The following is a 20,520-nucleotide window of genomic DNA, read 5'->3' as shown; positions in this document are numbered from 1 at the left end:
CCTCCACAAAGTATACTAAAGTCTAGCCACAGTATTGAAAAGTTAACCTTGTATTCTACTGTAAAATACAGCAATGAATTCTACATTCATTAACATTGTAACACTGTAAAAAAAATACTGGCAACAACAGCTGCAAATACTACATTTATTACAGTGTTAGATCATGAGTCTTCACAGTCACATCTCCACACAAACATATTTTAGGAGACCAAAATCAGATTTATTACATTTCTAAACATATCAAGCAAAAATTGTATCTCATCTGAGCTATGTATTCATCATGTGCAGACAGCAGCTTGTCAAACACATTCTTAAATACACACAAAAGGCTGCTCTGGTGCACTCTGGCATTAAAAAATATATATCTGTACCAAATGTGACACATTCAGAGCAATTTCAAGTGAAACTAAAGAAGAAAGGAAAAAAGTGATAGTAAAAGGGATTAATCCAGCTGAAATTATGTCTCCAGTCCAGGGCTCTCTCTAAAGTTTAAAAATGTTGTTTTTCAAGAAAAACAAATCCATCGTTTACTTCAGTTAACCACATTAAAGTCACCAAAACTTCTGATTCGTCTGTCACAAAAAGAATTCCTATGTCCACTTCCTCAACAGAGGGGTTTGATTCATCTGCTTCTAATGGTAAATTGATTAATGGTCAATTAAAGAAACACATTGTTTTTGGAAAGTATCTGTTTTTGCCCTAAAAATGATGAAAATGCTGTGACAATTAAGATAAAAGCCACACTGTTTATATCGGATAACAAATAATTCTTTGATGAATTATCTGTTATTTTACAGTTTAGTTTGTTAAATGGCATATAAATAGTAAAATCACAGAAGCAAATTCTTAAATTTACTACTAAAAAAACCCAAAACAAAATAAACATGTAAAAAAACAAAAAACCTTGCCAAAACAGTCAATAGTATCCACATCAAAAATCTGTATTTTTTCCAAATGGTAATTCTTTCTTTTACAATGTCTGACCATAAATGTATTTTTTTTTACTGTATTTAAATTAGCAACAAATGTCATTATAGTAGAAATATTTGCAATTATTTGAAATAATGAATGTGTATGCTAAGCTTTCAAAAATGATCATTTCCCCATTTGACAAACTACAGAAATGTAGCAAAATCACAGGGGAAAAAAAATCTATTTACTGTTAAAAAAAAACCCAATAAAATTAAAACAAAAAAACTAGCCAAAACAGTAAATACCACCCACATGAAAAGTCTGTACTTGACCAAATTTAGTTTGTCACTTTACAATGCGTAACTGTAAAATTAGACCATTTTACTGAACTGAAGTCTGCTCAACATATATAATTACTGTACAGATATTTGCTGTTATTTTCACTTCACAGTTTTTGAACACTACAGTATTTCGCCTTTTTTATGTATTTTTTTCTGGCTACCTTGCCGCCAGATTTTCACTGTTTTTTAAAGGACACTTTTTACAGTGTAGTCTGATGTTAGGCCTGGTTGATTGTTCGGGCCAATATTCAACATTTTCCTGATAATGTTTATGATTATGTTTAAGCAGTTTCTTTTTAGAATAAAAATTCTCTGTTAATGTCTCAAAAATTGTCCCAGCCACAGCACTACCTGATTGGTTACGCATCACTAGTAACAGCCAATCAAGTTCTCCTTTAATACAACATAAAAAATCAAATGCATTCCAATTAAGCTGTGTTGTGGACTTTGTATTATTCCATATATTGATACCAACATTTAGTTACCGGCTATCAGCCTCCTTGATGACTAATATCGACCCTGGATAATCAATATCAATCGATCCTTCATGAACAAGTGATCAAAACAGCTGAAAATATGTGATGAAATCCACACATTGCTTTGACAAGTATCTGATTTCACTTTAATTAAAATGCTATATCAATGAGGATATAAACTTTGTCCACATCACCCAGCCTTACTTACAGTACCAGGATATCGTAAACATGTCACCATGACATTCAAAACTTATTCTTCTTTGCAAAAACAGATTGCTCCTCTTGTTCTATTGCAACTGACAAAAGTTTTGCAAATGTGGTGATTACTACTTTCAGTTCCTCCACTCTTCTTGCCAATAATAGTTACATATTTCCAGTTCTATCTTTGTTACCACACCTGCTGTGAAATGCGCCATCATGCTTAAAAAATATATATTATCAGTGAGTTTCAGCATCTCTCTCATTGAATCATACCCAGAGCAGACATTTTGTTTCCATCATACAACACCTGATGAAAGCTGTGTTCATCCATGTTTTTTCTGTCTGAGAGGATTTCTGCTGTGTCAAGGAAAAAATACAACTAAGTTTTTACACACATTCCAGATCAGTATTGAGCTGAAACTGACTCTGGCGTGAATGAAGTGTGTCCTTCTTCATCTCCACAGCAGAATTTTCTCTCCAGATGCCTCCCTCTTCCTTCTACTTCTTCCTGTGGAGGGGGTTGAGCCAGGAGAAGCAGAAACTGGGCCGACGAGGCGCCTCGCTGAGGGTGAAGGAGGAGGAGAGGGGAGGACTGGGGTGAGCAGAGCTCCTGGTCTCAGCCTCTATCTGGAGAAGAAACAGACACCGAGACATCTGTGAAAAGTGCCACCAAGTGGCTGAGACCAAACTGAAGTTGCACCAACATGTATCCATTTTAAAACAGTGTTTTAAGATGCAAACAGTCTCCATCCATTTCAGCTTTAGCTTCATGCATACTGACACAGCTGAAAATGGATGTCACATGACCTTTCATGCACAACTGGGCATGCAGGTGCAGGTGTTGTGCCAAAAAGTGATCACACACTTCTAGTTGAAGCTGTATCACACGGTTTATTTAAGTCTGCATCTGTTCCTGTCTGGATGAACAGGCATGTATTTACACACAACATTATGTGTGTGGGGACGGCACAAGCGTGTCTCTGCCTCCAAAGTGACTCAGTGTGTAACAGTTAGACTGGATCAATAAAGCAACTCTTCATACAGACCAGAAGGACATTGAAAGTAAGTTGCGAGGGAACACAAAACCTTGCTTAAAGGTCATCAGATCTTTACCTATATAAGTAAAGTTTAATCGAATTTGATAAAATTTAATTGAATTTAATTATTGTGAGGGAACGCCAAACATTTTGCAAGGAAACACAAAAGTTATTTCAAAGGAATGAAAAACTTATAGTGAGGTAATGCAAAAGGATTGTGAAGGAACACAAAAGTACTGCAAGGAACAAAAACATCCTGCCAGGGAACACCAACGTATTATGAGGGAACACGATTGTGTACTTTTGCGATGGACCACAAAACTAATTTTCAAGGTAACAAAAGTGATTATGAGGAAACAGAAAGCAGTCCTCAAAAAATTCTTACAGTGATTCTCGAAGGAGGTGGCTTTCTACTTCTCAGTTTGCCTTCACAATAAACTTTTAAAATTAATGTCAACATACACAAACTTCAGATGGTGATGTTAGTTTTGGTTAGAAGAGGTTTGAATGAGAATTTAATACTACATACATTTTCATATTTTAAATTTAAATCCAACAAAAACTGTCAAAGTGTGATCAGTATTTTTAATTGATTAGGTTAACTTGCCTTTACCGACTTTGGCCTTTTGTTAAATCTTGAACTGTAATTAAAAAGTTCTACCACAAGGTGTCAGCAGACACAGGAGTAAAATTAATGTTGGGCAGTTGTTTTTCATTATTCATTTGTTTTATTTGCATTCAGAAGAAAATATTTGACCTGCTTTCAGCTTTACTTACTTTCTAATTTTTACCAACTCACTTTTTAAAAAAAAAAAAGTTCAGAAAATTGTATATTGTTGTACCTTAATCTGAATATTTGAAGTAGTCGGGTAAATTGTAGAAATTTTAGTTCTCTATTTCAAAGCATTTCAGGTAAATGATCTGTTGATGTAAATGTGCTATACAAATTACAGTGATGACAGTGACTTGAGTCTAAGGATCCCTCTAAATTAGTCATGACAAGTCAGATATGTTAGTATAAATTTATGGCTTTTTTTATGTGCATTCATAGATGCATTAGCATGATTGTTCTTTTAAACATTTTATGAAGTAGTGGTTATTACAGCAGTGATTGTGGCAAGGTTTGCTAAAAAGAAATCTTTTATAGGGCTTAATGACATTTATGCCTGCTTACAGTTATAATTCTGGACTACTAAATCCAGAAATCTTTTGTAGAGTCTCCTGTTTTTCAAAATAAAAGCATTGAGCAGCACTGTGAGGTGGAGCCGGCAGGTGTGTCTACCTGAGCTGTGTAGCAGTGGTGACGTGCGTCTCCTGCTGATGTTATGTGCAAATGAAGCAGCCGATGTAAGCCCACACCCTCTGCAGGATGACCAGGAAGGCCAACAGGTAGACGAGCAGAGTGACAGCCTGCAGAGAGATGGAGGGGTGGATGAAGGAGGAGGATGGTGGATACAGGAGGGAGATGGGGGAGATGAAATGAAGCAAAATGTGACGAGAAAAGAGGAGATGGGAAGATGTGGGATGACAAAAGGTAGAAATTGTGACATGGAGAGATGGTGCTCCAAGAAAAAAAAGACTAACATGGAAAACTTTGGGTAAGTGAGGAAGGAAAGAGGGAGTCAAACACGCCTTTTTTGAGATTTTAAATCTGTTTTCATCCCTCCTTCCTCCCTTTTTATTCTCACTTAATTTTCCAACAAAACACAAAAAAACAAAATGAAATCGCTGAACCAGCTGCAGCCAACTTGCAAAAGTGACTCTACAAAATAAGAAGAGAGAGTAAGACAGCGTGGAGGTGGAGCCACATCAGCAGGTGGGTGAAGAATGCGAGAGGCTGGTCGATGGTAATGATGATGATGATGATGATGGAGGTTAAACCAGATGACACTGACCTGGAGAGAGACACAGGAGGTTATTTTCTCTTCAGTTTCAGCAGCACTTGTTTCCATATCGGGGGTGAAGTTGTCAGGCTTCCTGCTGTTCTCTCCATCTGCATTTTTGACCTCTGTAAACCCTAAACTACCGGCTGTAAAATTTACATTATTTGTCCCCTCCACATCATCGTCTCCCACAACCAAACTGTCATTTGTTAAGCTATGCTCCCTAACAGCCACAGCATCCTTCTCTAATTCAGAGAGATGGTTCTCCAACGCCCCGCTTCTTTCATCAGACCCTTCATACATCATCTCAGCCTCTCCTAGAGCTCCTTCTTTAAACTCTGAGGCACCTTTAGGAGCTAAAATATCTTCACTTCTCTCTTTCTTCTCACTGAGCTCAAAGCTGTCCACTTCTGAAAAACCTCCAGTGGCCTCCAGTGTCATGGATGATGTGCATCCATTACTGTCAGAGGAACCGTCTTCTCCGAGATCATAACTACCAAATCCCAAGCTAAAACCTTTGCCAGCCCCAGGTACACACACCCAGCCCTGCATGTCCTCCTCCTCCTCATCTTCCTCCTCAGTTATATCAGCTCCTCCCGTCATCTGCTGAGTTATTCGCACATCAGGAAGAGACATGAAAGCAGGGATGTTCTGCGGTTGAGATGTGGATTCATCAGGAAGAGGGTGGGATTGACTCTCTGAGTGTTGTGAGGGTTGAGAAGGTAGTATGAATGACTCAGCATGAAGCTGAATGGAAACTGGGGATTGTTGGGGCTGCAGGTTGGGGAAGAGTTCAGATCCCCGTGGAGGTTGTTCATGGTCAAACCTGCTTTGTTCCTGGTTCTGAACCTGACATTCAGACTGAAGTTGTGAATCCATCCATGGAGGTTGGATTTGAGGTTCTGCTAAAACCTGAGCGCCACCTTCAGCCTCGATCTCTGGCTCAGCCCCCATAAAAGAACCTCCAGGTGGTTGTGGTGAGCACATCCTCTGCTCTGCTGGTTGGGTTTCTTCAGCAGCAGATAGGGCAGGACTAACTCTGTTCCAGCAGCCTGCTTTGTACCAGCCAGGGTAAAACGCTGCATCCATTCCCTCCTTCATCTGCATGTCTTCAACCGCTTGCCTTCCTCCCCCTTCACACTGATATGTGAAGGAAGGAGGACAGTTAAAAGGCCACACAGAACACAGAGGATTTAGAACATTTTAGCCCATTAACTATAGTCTTTAGTCTTTGGTTCATTCCAGCAAAGACTCACAAATGTCCTTAGTTCACAACGTACATGTATAGATACATTTTTAATACAACAGTTTTTTTTTTATGAATTAGTAGCTGTTACCAATGAAGCTTCTTCCTCGTGACTGATCGAACTAAAAACAAATGTAACCTCTAACTTAAAAGCAAAATAAGACCACAAAAGCCACAGAAATAATAGTGATGTTGAGACTCAAACAGTCATAAACAATTCTCACATAGGCTAGTTTACAGCTGAAAAAACAATGACTGAATGAGTGAGTGTCTTCTGTGGCAGAGAGTAACTCCCTTCGGCATGGATTTTGATGATCCTTTACAGGCACAGCAAGAGGCTTCAACACACTCATGAAAGGGAGTAACCCAAAAACAGGAATATGGGCTCTTTATTTCTTGTGTGCAAGTTGTTTTGAGAGGTCTTCCTGCTGTTGTGTTTAAGGCCAGATTTGTTGACGTTTTTAAATGCAACAGCAGCACCACATTATACTACAATAATGAGAACATTTTATTGATCTATTTTATTAATTTCTAAACATACATTTCACAGATTTCTTACTGTGATGGGTTATTTGCAAATTTATAGTCCTCAGGAACTGATTTTTAAAGTTCACTGGAATGAACTGAGACCAGAGTGGAAAGAAGTAAAATGCTTTGCAAAGAAGTAACCCTGTAAACACACACAAAATGTAGTTAATGGGCTCCTCGATCCTTGAAAGAAAGAGATAAGCGTCAGATCTGAGGTTGAAGGAGAGATGAGGAGTTTTGGTATCTAAAAATGTGCTGAAAGAAGATGTGTTAATTTTCACATATTCAGCTTCATACATTCATTTCCAGTCAACAGTTGCTGAGTTGTTAATCTCAGATTAGCTGCCACATAATTATCAATCAACAGGAGAAATGATTTAGATTTTGAACTATTATGTTGGGGTATATGTAAGGTCTTATCTAAAGCAACAAATACAAGTAGATTCAGATGATTCTCTTTAAAGTGGGTGTAGTTTAGTACCTGCTGTGTGCTCATTCCCTCCTGGTGTTGGCAGATGTTTCCCTCTTTAACCAGATCAGGAGCTGGACATCTCTCCTCCTCCACTTTCTCCTCCTCCTGCTTCTCCACTTTAATCAGGCCTGATCTTCCATCATTTGGGTCATCAGCCTCCAGCTGTGTAACCTCCCCAGCGGGCTCCACAGAGTCCCTCACCAGTCCTGGAGCCAGCTGAATCAGGGCCGGTGCAGCCTGTTCCACTGGAGCAGACATCACTGTTGGAATCGGCTCTTCAACTGGTTCTACAACAGATTCCAGGTTCTGTACTGAGGTTTCCTGGTATTGTTTTGGCTCAATGTTCTGGATACAGGGTTCTTTGGGTTCCTCTGGTTCTGGAGCCATCTCTGGTTCTTCAGGACCATCCTCCACATCTGATTAAGTACAAAGAAACAAGAAGATACTGAAAGTGTGCTTGCATTGTGCTTCATTTGACCTGTAAAAGCTTGAAGTAATCTTCAATCTGTGGATCAGACATCCCTTCAAAAGGTTCTGTTCATGTTGTGTGTGCACATTGAGTGTTAGCATCATGCGCATGCAGTATGTGCGAGCACAAACTGTCATCAGTCAGGATGTCTCATGATAACGAAAAATATGCATTAGGACCTGTGGTACAGGTGTTTTTGCACATTTGTTGTTTCTCCATGGATCACAAACTTTCACAGACAGCAAACATCACATTCTGTGTCAGTCAGCAGCTAGAAGATCCAACCTGCATGGGAGGATCATCAGTAGTGACAAGAGGTAGGTCTGCAGCTACCACAAGAAAAGTTTTCATTGTGGAACTTCCAACACAGGAGAAGGAACATCAGCTTAGGACTAGTTGGACTTTGGTTACGCTTAGACATCAAAATGCTTGGTTAGGTTTAGAAAGGGATCATGGTTTAGGTTAAATAAACTCTGTCAGTACTTTTACAACATGTTACAAAGTTTTATTTCCGGGGTCATCATCAATTTTACATTCACTTATTCACGCAACTTATTCACGCAACTGCAAGACGTGGGCAACGTTTCTGTCAGAATGGACAATAACTTTGCCTTCTGGCCTACTAGAACATGGAGGTCCCAGCTGGCTCATATGTATGGGTAATAATGTAAAATGATAATGGCTATTCACTGGAATGGTAAGGTCAGATTAGGTGTTGTTTACATAATGGTTTTCATAGTGTTCCAAGTCTGGCAGAAGCACTGTGAGAGGTGCATCCCAGCATAAGGAGGCTGTTCTGATGGCAACCGTCTTTTTTATTTTTATTGGTGCAGTATTGGAACTTCTTGATCACACCTCCTATGATGTAAGCTATAAATGTATAAGTATATGACCTTCCTTTGAGTCTAACTAATGGAAAAGGAGCATGTGGACAAACTGACTTATTGGTACAGAACAATAAAGCTTTCAGTTTATATTCTGCGCATTAGACAGGGAAAGTTCTAACTCACTGGCTCTTTATCGACTGCAGCCACCAACTATTTTTGGATTGGACTCAGACCTTAAATCCAAAAACACCTTTAACAGATATAGTTACATAGTTTGTATTACATCCAAGCCCTCATTTCTGGCAGACAGCTTTACAGTTCAGACTTTACAAGCACAGCTCACATTTTCAAAAGTGCACTTTAGAACTTCACATCCTAAGCATTTTTGGAGGTGGGTATTGTTGCATATGATGTTGCAGATGGAGGTAAGAACTTTGCATTTACATCTTTGTATTTTAAAATGTCAAATTCGGTTTTCCTTGACCGCCATCTTGCTTCAGCCCAGTTTATAATCAGTAACTTTTAAAATTAATGCTGCTTCTCCAGCAGTGTTGTCTGATCTCACCTTTGATGAAGTCAATGCTATTCAGAGCTCTCTCCTGTGTGCTGAAGTTAAATCTGTAGAGGCTCAGGTTCTCATAGCCCGGCTTCAGCGTCTCAGATGGACAGGACTTGGTCGCTGTCACCACTCTGATGTCAGAGAAGACAGGTGGAAGGGAAAGAAAGAGCTAAATTTCCAAGTAATTAATTTTACAATTAAAGTACACAACTAAAATCAGTAAGAAAATGTAAATTTACTTTTCCCATCACTTACTTTGTGATTAGTTCTCTTGAACTCTGAAGGGAGGGTGAGGAAAAAGAGAAAAACAGGTCAATCAATCAGAATTATAGGACATGAGGTGTATTTTCAAAATAATATATTGCATTTTTTCATATTTTCCTTGCTTTGTTAAATTACAGACAAGAACTGGTAAACTCGAGAAAATCAAAAATGGCAATGTATCACCATAAAATTATTCATCCTATACTGAAATCAACTACATATTTATTTTATTTATTATTATTATATATATATTTTTTATTTATTTATTTTAGTTATTGAAAGAAAAAATATCTCTGTGAAGGACTGAAAAATGATTAATCCTTTTTACAAGTGTCATTTTACAGTCATTCCTTGTTTTGTTAAATTACTGATAATAACTTGCAAAATCCAAGAAAAGTAAAAAAAAAAGCTTCCTTGTTGACAATGAAAAAAATAACAGGCTCAAACTTAATGTCAACAGGCACATCAAAAATCTGCATTTCTCCAAATAATAATTTGTTCTTTTACAATGTGTGACCATAAAATTATACAGCTAAAAACATTACTTCAGATATTTGCTGTTGTTTTTGCTGGTTTTTCAGTGAATGTAATGAGAGTCCGGTTTCTTAACAGGAGAGCTGCCTGAAAGAAGCAACAAGATGTAACAGAAGTCAGAAGAAGCCACAAAAAAAAATCACAAAAGAAAAATATGATATGAAATGTAGCAGAACAGATGAGGAAGGCTGACTAGAGGAGAACAGAGGCCCGAACTGGTCGACGGAAGGACAGAAAGTTCAGCATGAATGAAAGACGAATGTCAACAAATAAAGTGAAAATTACATGACCAAACTGATGTGCCCCATGGTTTATGTGGTTTTTCTGTAACACTTTTTGGCAGATCTTCACTGCTTTCTGTATGATGTACACAGAACCATCAACTACACAGTAAAGAAAAGATGGACTAAAAGAAAACTCTTTAAAAAAAAGATATTTTCTTAAAAACCTTTAGTGCACTGCAGCTACGCCTGTAAGAAACAGGTGCTGCCCACCTGAACAAATGCCGCCATGTCCGGCTCCTCCATGCTGCTGGTGGCGCCCTCTACCAACTTGCTATTGGCGTCCACGCTGTCTCCATAGCAACGCACCAGTGCCTGGATGTGACCTGTCTTTTCATCCTCCTCTGAGCTGATTCGCTGTGTCATCGCCTTCAGAGTGATAATACCAATAATTAACAACAAGGATAACATTTTGCAGTAATTTGTACATAAAATATTTGCAGATTTAATGTACAAATGACTGTCCAGCAGTCAAAGAACCGGGGTTGTCTAGTGAAACAGATGTATAAAGTGATGTACAGTGACCACGTAGCAGTGATATGTGACATTATAATGGTTGCTAATGTTGCTCAGAGGAAGAACACGTAAAGAAAAAAGAACAGGACCTAGAATACCTCACTGAGGAACACCATGTTCAATATGAAATGTGTATGACACCAAAAACCAACCAAGCACCACAGCAGAAAGGATGATGAAATAGTGATGATGATATGAACATTTTAGCTCCAAAGACACACAAAAACTATGTTGTCCAACTACATTTTGTAAGATAATTTTTAATATAAACAATGGTGTTGTGAAATAATAAAGTCCATGCACATATAAATGCTATATTTATACACTCTCGCCTGCTGTTTCTACTGCAAATATTGCCAGTAAGTTATAGTATGACTGCCGTTATTGGTACAACTAGTACAGCAGTCAGTATGTCTGCTGAACTTGCACTGAGCTCATCGAATATACAAATCAGTAAATGAGAGGATCAATGTCCGACCTTACGTCTCTCCTCCAGGATGGAAAACATGTGGTCGAATTTGTCGCAAACACTCTGTTTCTGAGTCTTGCTGTTCTCCTGTAGAAGCCAGAGAGAAGATTAATGCACAAAACCAAAGGCATGTGGAATTTTTTCACACAATACATTGACTAAATACAGTGTCAATAACACTTTACTTTGGAGTTGTATGAGAGAAATGGAGAAAGATCTTCAAAAACAGTTTTTAGCCGGGAAAGTTGGAATAATTATATCCTGTCATCTAGCTTCAGTCATGTTTAATGCTGTCCGCAGGCGAAGACAATGAAAGAAACAGCTGATCAGTGAGGTTAGGTAAATGTTTACTATGTCCATGCTGGTGAAATCACACTTTTTAGATGATCACTGACTGAAAAAATATATTTATTTAAATGTAATCTAAGGAGGATGAATCAAAAAATATTAATAGAAGTTCTATTTTTAAGCATATCAAGAAAAAATTCTATTGGAGATGGAGTAAAAGAACAACATGATTTTTGGCTTTTTTGAAAAGTATAATTTGTCAGATATTTTCACATCATAAAACACACACACCTCTACAGTTCTGCAGGTCTCCTCCACTTCGTCGATCAGAGCCTGAATTTTGTCGTTGAACGCCACTAGAGAGCTGATTCCTTCACTCAGCTTATCCTGGAGAACAAAATGATGAACAGTTATTTAAGTGCTATATTTCATTAAGCCATTAATATTCACTTGTTCACCGTTGTAAATACTTGCGTGACGTTGTGCTACTGTTAATCGTTTGTGGTGTGGCTCCAGTGTTTTAAAGGTAAAATATACTGTGTTCAAGTGGAAGCAGTTCTGCGCACAAACTGTGACTTGAGGGCAGATTGATTTAAAAAGCTTTTAGAGCATATCAACATATCCCTTTACTGTTTGAATTCCAAAACCTGCCAGTAGGTTTTAAAAGATCCACCTTTAAAAAAATGTCAAAGTTTCACAGCATGAAGCTATAAAAACAGAGAAAATCATGGGATTTTCACTTGTCTGATGATTCAGAAACAAATTGCGAAATCTAATCTCTGCTTGAAGTCGCAATATATTATTAAAATACCATTATTGTAACAATCATGTGACAACAAGTTATGTATCGTAGCTATGTAGCAGTGATATTTAATGTTGTTTGGAGGAAGCATGTGTAAAGAATAGAAGAGGACCTAGAACGCATCCTTGAGGAACACCATGCTGTATATGTGAGTCAAAAAACACCTAGAAACTATCTAGGGTTCAGAGGGCAAAATTACTTATTAATAACAGAATGATTATTAGACTTATCTCCTCAAGTTAATTCACATTTTGTAGCAGGAACATAGTTAGATTGCATAGGGTACTGAAATATCACACTGTTTTAATCCTTTTACCATATTATTCCTCACATATGAGAGTTTGGAGTACTGTAGATAAAATACCTTCTGCTGCTGGTAGACGTCTGTCAGAGGAGCCACCTGACAGGTCTGGTGAGCCCCGAACACTTTGCAGAGAGAACATGTCGGGACCTGACAGGTGAGGCAGTAGATGTTCACCTTTTCACCCTCATGGTCTGAACATGTCACCTGAGCTGGAGGTGGAGGAGGAAGAGGGAGGGGGCTGGAGAGAAGCAAATAAGAACTCTTTAAATGCCTGTGAAAGTTTATTTAATATCACAGTCATAAGTGCCCTCGTTGTCTCTTCTCACCTCGTGGCGATGGCTTTGCTGACTTCCTGTTTGTAGACATCGATGATGTTCTCCACCAGCAGGTTCCTCTGAAGGCCGTAGACTCCGTGGCGATCCAGCACCACTTCATGTCTGCAGGACGGACAGCGGAAACGACCGCTGTTCACCAGCATGGTGGTCCGAGCCTGGAACAGGGATGGCTGGACACAAAAAACAAGAAAGAAAATAATGTAAATAACATCAGTCTTCACAACTACCTGATCTGAACAGACCTGCTGGGACTCAGAGACCCAGAGCATCAGGGGTTCCTTACCTAGAACCTATGAATAAAGTAACTTCATATTTGTCTTGAAAAATCAATGAAGTGGTTTAAAAGACAGCAAACACACAAATGCAAAACAATAATTAAGAGATGCAAAATGATCAGGAGGAAACAGACGTCCCCCAAAACAAGGAAAACAGTCACAAACTGATTTAAAATGACCCTACAGAGACACAAAATGTCCCCAAAGACATAACAAGCAATTTCATAGAAATGTAAAACAACACACAAAATAACTCCATGACACAAAATGTCAACAACGACATGCAAAATGACCTCAAAGAAAAATAAATAACAGTAAAGAGATAACGTGTCCCAAATGGCATGAAAAAAACAATGAACATCAATATAAAATGACACCATAAAGATTGAAAACAGAGACAAAGACATACAAAACAACCACAAAGAGATGCAAAACGTCCTCAAAGACATGCAGAGCAACTTCAAAGTAAAGCAAAAATGACTACACATAGACACAAAATCAACACAGAGACAGGAAATGAATGCAAGTAGATGCAAAAATGACATGTTCATAGTTATTTCTGTTGAGTTTGCGGGTTTTCCTCTCAGAATGAATGGGTTTCGAGACATTTTACATGTTTATTCCAACAATCCATCTATGCCTACCAACATCTAACACTTGCCGTTTGCTATCATGCAACACAGCTGCATGCTGGGAATTATTAGCAGCAGGATTGTTCATCTGTCTCTGAGAATGAGAGAAATCTTCCAAATGTGTCTCTGAGTGAAGTCAGACCTGCTTCAGGACGAGTTACTAGGAAAGAGCGAGACAGGGAAATCCCCCTGCTCACCGTCCAATGCACACACACACACACACACACACACACATACACACACACACACACACACACACACACACTGAGTGACCTCTGTCTACCCTCCTAGTCTGTAAGTAAAGAATAAATAACACAGAAGCCTCTGCTGACCTTATTAATGTGGCAGCTCGCTGGAACATCAGGGTGTGGATCTAAAGATGTCATTAAACTTAATTAATAATGAAAAGTAAATTACTGTGGATGATTGGAGGTTTAGTCAGGCTTTAAAAAAAACTCATAGGAAGACACTGCGGGTGAAAGGAGAAACATTTAAAACTTTCAGTTAGTTGCAATGGGCAACTTAGCTGAAAGTGATTTCTCCGACAGATACAATTTATTACTTTCCATATATAATTAAATATATTGCCAAAAAGAACTATCTGTCATGATTATCTCAACTTAAAAAAAGAACACAATCCAAACATTTTTTGAATAAGTTTGTTTTATTATTGTTTCGCTAATTAGAAGGTGGTTGTTATTAAATTCAGATGGTTATTTAGGTGACATTTTAGTGATATCCAGTCATTTTTAACTAATAAGTGATTGTTTCCATAATAAATAATTATGGAATTTGTAAAGACCTGATCATACTTAACATAAAAGACACGAGTTATTTTACTTTTAATAAAAATGCAAGATTTATCTCATGGACTTCAAAAGTCCCTCAATTATTTACTGACCTATTATTTATCTCGTTTATATGTTAATCAAGAGTGTAATGTTGTTTTAGATGCTAGATTCTATGATTATCACATTAAGTGGTGCTAATAATAGTAACTTCACAATGTCGTGCAGCATAAAGCCTTAAAGCCGTCTGAGACACGAAGCCAAAAGAAAAGTTTCCCTACGAGCACTTTTTAAGTCCACTAACAAGCATGTTAGAAATTTTTATTTTATTTCACACACCAACAATAATGCCAAAATGATCATTACTGGTTTAAGTAAGATGGGTGCTGCATCTATCTGACTGCTCCTGGTCTTTATACTGAGCTAATCTGTTACTAAGTATTGCTGCTCACAGATTTGCCCAGTGCAGCAAATCTGAAACAGTTCAGTTCATTCTTACCAGGCAGACACTGTTGCATGAACAAACAAACAACTGGGACATAATACAACAATTTAAAATTTGTTTATGCTAGCACAGGCACACCGACATGTGATGTATTTTCCACTGCGCAGAGGACTGTGGGTCAGATAGCTAGGAAAACATGCAGACTGCAGAACATCCAGAACATCTTTATCACCTGCATTCCTCTCATCAAACTCATGGGTTTAAATTCTCACTGAATAACTGAAACCTGCAGCAACACGGTGGTGCTTTAACAAGACAACAAGACAGAAACACGAATGGCTAGACAAACAAAGGGGGAACAGAGACACAGAGAGACAGACAGACGAGTGAAGAAAAGGACAGATGAGCAGAGAGACTGTTGGGAGGTTAGAGGGGGAAGCTTCCTGAAATAGTGGCCTTTAATAATCCTCAGCTGCTGCTGGGCCTGACTGGGATCAGAGGGGCTTCGACTGGAACTGATGGAAACACGACTCAAAGAGAGAGGCACGGGTTAAATTTGAGGTTGTTTATCGGTGGAGGATCAATATCTTGAGCACAGCTTGGCCATTATTCAGGTCATTGAACAAAAGGTAGCAAAGAGTTTACCGACAGCAGAAACAGAAACATCAAACCTATGGCTGCAAGCAGAGAGAAGTACGATTTTGATGGATTATTTATTATTAATTAAAAAACAACAACATGTAAATCACATTTGTTCTTTTACTTGTCGTGTGACCAAATCTAAAAAAAGAATGTTTGAAAATATTTATATAACATATAAGTCTGGAGTTCCTCCTAAAGTGCCATTTTATCTTGTCCTAAGCTAAGCTTAAAGTTGTAATATTTCATCAAAATCATTCCACTGTACATGTTTCATGTAAAAAACCACATATCTGGGTCTTTTACTTCTTAATCATTTCCATATACGTGCACAGTAACTTCTGCATGTCAGTGTTCCCTACACCTGTGGGGACAAGTTGACTACAGGTTTTATTATTTTTTGTAAAAGAAATCACAAAAAAAAAATCCCATTTCATTTTTTCTTTCTTATGATTTATGGTATCATAGACATTTGTAAGTTCTCTCTACTCCTAGCCATAGTTGTTCTGTTTCCAAAGAGGTGCAGGTCTTTTTATTGCATCCCACAGTGAATTTGTGTTGATATTAAACCACACATACTGACATGAACCTGTGTTTTGTTGATCATGAGCTGACTAAAGGAGGTGTTTAAGGTTGTAGCTCAGCCTGAAACCAAACTGCTTGTTAGATGTTAAGAGTCGAGAACGCGTGAAGACGACGGCAGACTGAGCTGTGCTGCTGTTGTTTGGAAAAACAGCATGTGGTCAGGTGAGGACTGGAGAGTTTTCGTGAGGATCAGCAAGTCTTTTATTTCATGTCTGAGTGTGTTCTGACCTGTCGGTGTCAGAGGTCGAGAACATGATCAGGACAGTGAGGATGGAGTCGATTAGGTTTCCATCTCACATACACATCCGACACGTGTACACGCAGCTCTGCACACACACTGTGCATGAAGCGGGTTCAGTGGTGTGTGAACGGGTTCATATTTGTTTGCCGTCAAACTCTTCATGTGAGTCCTGAGTAGATTCCAAGGAACCCAGATTTGGAAATAGCAATTAAGTACAGATGTCAGGGATGCTGAGTCCTGCTTTAACTGTGGTCATAAAAACTGTGTTCTCACTGAAAGTAACATGCCGTGATGTCAATGCATTATTATTGGTATTTTCTTTGCCTGTTCACTTGGTTACACTTGCTGGTACACTGTGCACCACTTTGCCTGTGTACATCCAGTTTGACAACAATAGTTTTCTGGCAATGATGATAATGACCGCCTTATGTTAACCCTTTGAACTGCCAAACTGGTGAGATTGACAGACATGTCTTGGACAAAACCCCCCAGATGATAAAATTTTCAGCCAGAGAGTGTAAAAACAGAAAGAACTGTTGGATTTTTAACTTCGTGACCGTCCAAATTCACAGACTGGGTGAACTAAACATTTGTGACATGCCGCTCTGTTGGGAAAATTATGAAAATCTAAGCTTAAAATCAGGATATTTCATCAAAATCACTTCATTTTACATGTCTCATTTAAAAAATCACCAGAAATAACTTGTCTGCACCCGTTTCTTTAAAACTCAGAAAAAAAAAAAAACTGTTCTCCTCCGCCTGACTGTGAACCTAATGGCACATATCCACACGATCCATTTTTCTTGGATGCAAATGAGTCGCATCTGAAAATCACCTGCTTGGTGGGTGGGTCACTTGTGGTCACTATGTGGTCACATGACAGCATTTGAGTTTCAGTCTGGTAGATGCGTCGGACCAGTTTCCTCTATTATTACAAAAATAGTTCAGCGAAAAGTATTTCTAAAAGCACTTGAGGTGAGAAATAAGCAGTGCAGTTCTGGAATTTGTCCTCGTTTTAGTTCAACGACGGCTAGTTTAGACATTTTAACCAAATTTGCATAAAGTAGAAGTCATGTCTACTTTATGCAAATGAGCTGCGGTCAGCTCTGGGGAGATGTATCGGATCGCAGCTCAAAACTCACCACAACACAATCAACATGCAACGTCGTATGTTTCACATAGACAGTGACTTAGCTGTGGCCGACAGTCATGTGACAACATTTAATTGGGTTTTCGGTTGAATTGCAGGCTGTGTATACATTGTTCAAAGAGAAGACATTTATAGAGGGATATGGTGGTCGAGGGTTAACCCGTAGAGGTTTGTGAGGAGGGACTGAAATTTCTATTGTTTAGCTTTTTTCCTATTAGGAAGGTGAGCTATTGAATTTCAGGCTGTTTCTTCTGTTTATGCTCATATCACTGTGAAAAAAAAGTGCAAATCTAGCAGCAAAGTTTCCAAAAAATAGGCTAAAAATCGGTGGATTACTGTAACGTTGAAAAACTTTGAAAACTCTGAAAGTAATGGAAGCAATTTAATAAATAATGCGAATTTTAGTTGATTTAAATGCAGTAAAATTGTGTAATTTGATCACATAGTATAAAACAACCAAATATCATTAGTGAAATACAGCTTTTTGATGTGGACATTATTTTTATTATTATTGATGCTTTTTTCCTTTGACTTTGAAACAGTAAAAAAAAAAAAAAAAACAGTTAAAAGCCCATTCATTTTTTACAGTGCCGTTTGTTAGATGAATCTTCTCGATTATTATTTTGGCCTTTGTGCCTGTTTTATTGTCCCACAGTATGAGCAATACAAGTACTGAACACACACACACACACACAATAGCAGTAATTATGGGGCAGGTGATTTTCCTGGAGCCAGCATGACCAAACCAGTGAAACATCCACACGTCCAAGTTTAGATGCTGATAATCCACCACACTCACACACATCTGTGTGGGCTTTGTATTAAGCACGTGTGTGTTGTGAACAATGCACTGCTGTCCTTTGCTATTAACAGCACACGGTGACAGATGAGCGTGCACATGCAGCACACATACACTGAGCCGTGTGCACATAAACACACAGTACATGCGCATCCACAGTGTGTATCAGACCTGGTAGAGCTCATTGGCACACTTCCTGCAGAGGTTGTGCTGGCAGGGCAGGATCACCACCGGCTTGTTGAAGATCTCCAGGCAGATGGGGCAGATGAGCTGCTTCTCCAGCGAGGCCAGCGCCTCCTCACGCTCTTCTCCTCCGCCGCTCTGCAGGCAGCTCAGGTCGGCCGACAGAGACATGGCCGCTCCGCCAAGCTTCACCTCCTCCTGCTGAAACTAGAAAACACAGAGTCAGACAAACATGACAGTCATAAGAGGACTCCAAATAAAGCTTCATATCAGTAGGAGTATTAATTAGGGGAGCGATCTGACTAAATATAAAGAATAATTTGGGATTTTAGAGGAAAGGAGGAATCCTTTTTGAGTGTTGTTGTAGACAGTGGCTATCAATAGAGTAATGTGCTGAGTAACCCTAACCTTTAACCCCAACGCGGAGAAGATCAAGTTGCCGACTTTGCTTTATTTTGCAATAAATCCTCTCACCTCTGACCAGTTTCAGGGTGTTTTTTGCTCACTGTGGCCTCATTCTTCACATCAGCAAAGTTACAATGCCTCAAATCGCAAAAAAAAAACAGAATTTCTTTTCTGAAATCAACATGTACATTTGTCCAACTGCCCAAAGGTGTTAACGATGCTAGAAAAAATGATGCCTCTGCACGCTACAGATACTTAGCAAGTTACATTTTTGCAGCCTTTCCTCACATTTTTCACACTGCTCTGAAAATCTGTTCAAAAAACATATTTCACCATGCTGAATGTATCTTCAAACAGCTTGCTAACAATTCTCTCCTCTGTGAGCCATTTTTGAACCATATTGCTCTTATTGCTTTTGTGTGTTGTATTTTCCTCTGAAGATGTTCCCAGACTCATCTCCTTTCATCTCCGTTTAAATAAAGTCAGTTGTTGGTCACACATGAGCTACTCTAAGCTTCTCAGTTGCACCAAGGATGCCAGATTTGTATTGTTTTTCCACTTATTAGTTGTTTTTTTAACATAATCTAGTGCAAATGGTGCATTTTTTTAATTGTCGAGAAGTGAAATTGATATATATCATATACCACTTAAAATTAGTTCAAGGTCCACCAGAAAGTGGAAAAATCCAAACATTCTTCCTCGTTAACATCTTCTTATTGTAATAAATATTGTAATTTTGGCATTTCAAGAATGATCTTTCAAACATTTTGGCAGATTTTGGGTATACAAAGGGCTAAAATAATTAATGAAGTCAACTTTTAATCAAAGAATAAAGAAAATTGAAGCTTGACACCACATTTGAGAGATTAGAAACACAAACAGATGAAAATAAGAGATGAGGACAACTTGTTTACTTACCTTCCTCTGCATCTGCTGATGGTGATGGGTGGGAGTTTGGTGTGTCAGCAGTGATTCTCTGCCACATGCAGCAAATTCACACAGATCTCTGTTACAGTTTTATAAAAATCAGAGCACAGTGGAGATTCTGCAGAAACAGGCAGAGCTTTAACTCTTGCAGGTCCTCAGCTTGTCCAGGATGAACTCCTGCTAGTTTAAGGTGCACAATTTCTCAAAGACAATGAGCTTCAGTGGAATTTTTGTATTTACATTACTTCATTAACGCCAATGTACTGAGTAAGTTTTTGCATAAGCTGCTGACTTGTATGGAGCAAGGTGGGTGCCAATGTCTGTATCAGTGCTGGAAATACCCGACTCACTCCACTGTCAGAGATCAAGGCAGGGGGCGGCTCTTTCAGTCGTGCAAAATCCCAAACGTCCCCAGCAGTTCAAGAAGTGACATCCAGGTCGATCAGTTAATGAAATGAAGTTTCATGTCCAACAAGAGCCTGTATGTGAGCTCTCCTCTTCAGCTCCTGTGACACCAAATCATTCTAAGGGAGGACATGAAGGCTGAATCTCTCTCCTGAACTCTCCCTCACAGGTTGGTGCGTCCAACTCAATCCATTGCTCATTTTTTCACTCAAGTAGCTGTTTGTTCACAGGCCATCTACAGAAATGTGTGTGAGAGAAAGGATACATGGTGGGACTGAGTGTGGGGGGTGGGGGGGCTTCAG

General features: G+C 38.7%; 1 protein-coding gene across 2 annotated transcripts; it reads right to left on the bottom strand.

The window, feature by feature from the left end:
• Positions 1–170: 170 nt before the first annotated feature.
• trim101 (tripartite motif containing 101) lies at positions 171–20,470 on the bottom strand. Of its 2 annotated transcripts, XM_022195769.2 has the most exons (12): positions 19,805–20,470; positions 18,470–18,688; positions 12,736–12,914; positions 12,470–12,647; positions 11,595–11,690; positions 11,025–11,102; positions 10,244–10,399; positions 9,207–9,229; positions 8,958–9,082; positions 7,106–7,512; positions 4,250–4,377; positions 171–2,557 (listed from the first exon to the last, which is right to left on the bottom strand). In XM_022195769.2, exons 1-11 carry the CDS (start codon positions 19,814–19,816, stop codon positions 4,291–4,293), a joined length of 1,560 nt encoding a protein of 519 aa, XP_022051461.2. In that variant the 5' UTR covers positions 19,817–20,470; the 3' UTR covers positions 171–2,557; positions 4,250–4,290. The 2 variants fall into 2 exon arrangements, with proteins under 2 accessions (XP_022051461.2, XP_051806154.1); XM_051950194.1 differs by lacking the exons at positions 171–2,557; positions 4,250–4,377 and having other exon boundaries at positions 6,717–7,512.
• Positions 20,471–20,520: the final 50 nt, after the last annotated feature.

Source organism: Acanthochromis polyacanthus, chromosome 6 (assembly GCF_021347895.1).
Source record: "Acanthochromis polyacanthus isolate Apoly-LR-REF ecotype Palm Island chromosome 6, KAUST_Apoly_ChrSc, whole genome shotgun sequence".
Lineage (NCBI taxonomy): Eukaryota > Metazoa > Chordata > Actinopteri > Pomacentridae > Acanthochromis > Acanthochromis polyacanthus.
The sequence above is the reverse complement of the archived record's forward strand: the minus strand, read 5'-3'. Positions and strand labels throughout refer to the sequence as shown.

What these genes read in the sequence shown, in the direction of transcription:
- trim101 (XM_051950194.1), bottom strand. An exon ending in ACGTCTACCAGCAGCAGAAG is followed by an intron (nt 11,691 to 12,469) that starts GTATTTTATCTA and finishes TTTGTTCTCCAG; the next exon opens with GATAAGCTGAGTGAAGGAAT. An exon ending in TCAAGAGAACTAATCACAAA is followed by an intron (nt 9,083 to 9,206) that starts GTAAGTGATGGG and finishes CTCTGACATCAG; the next exon opens with AGTGGTGACAGCGACCAAGT.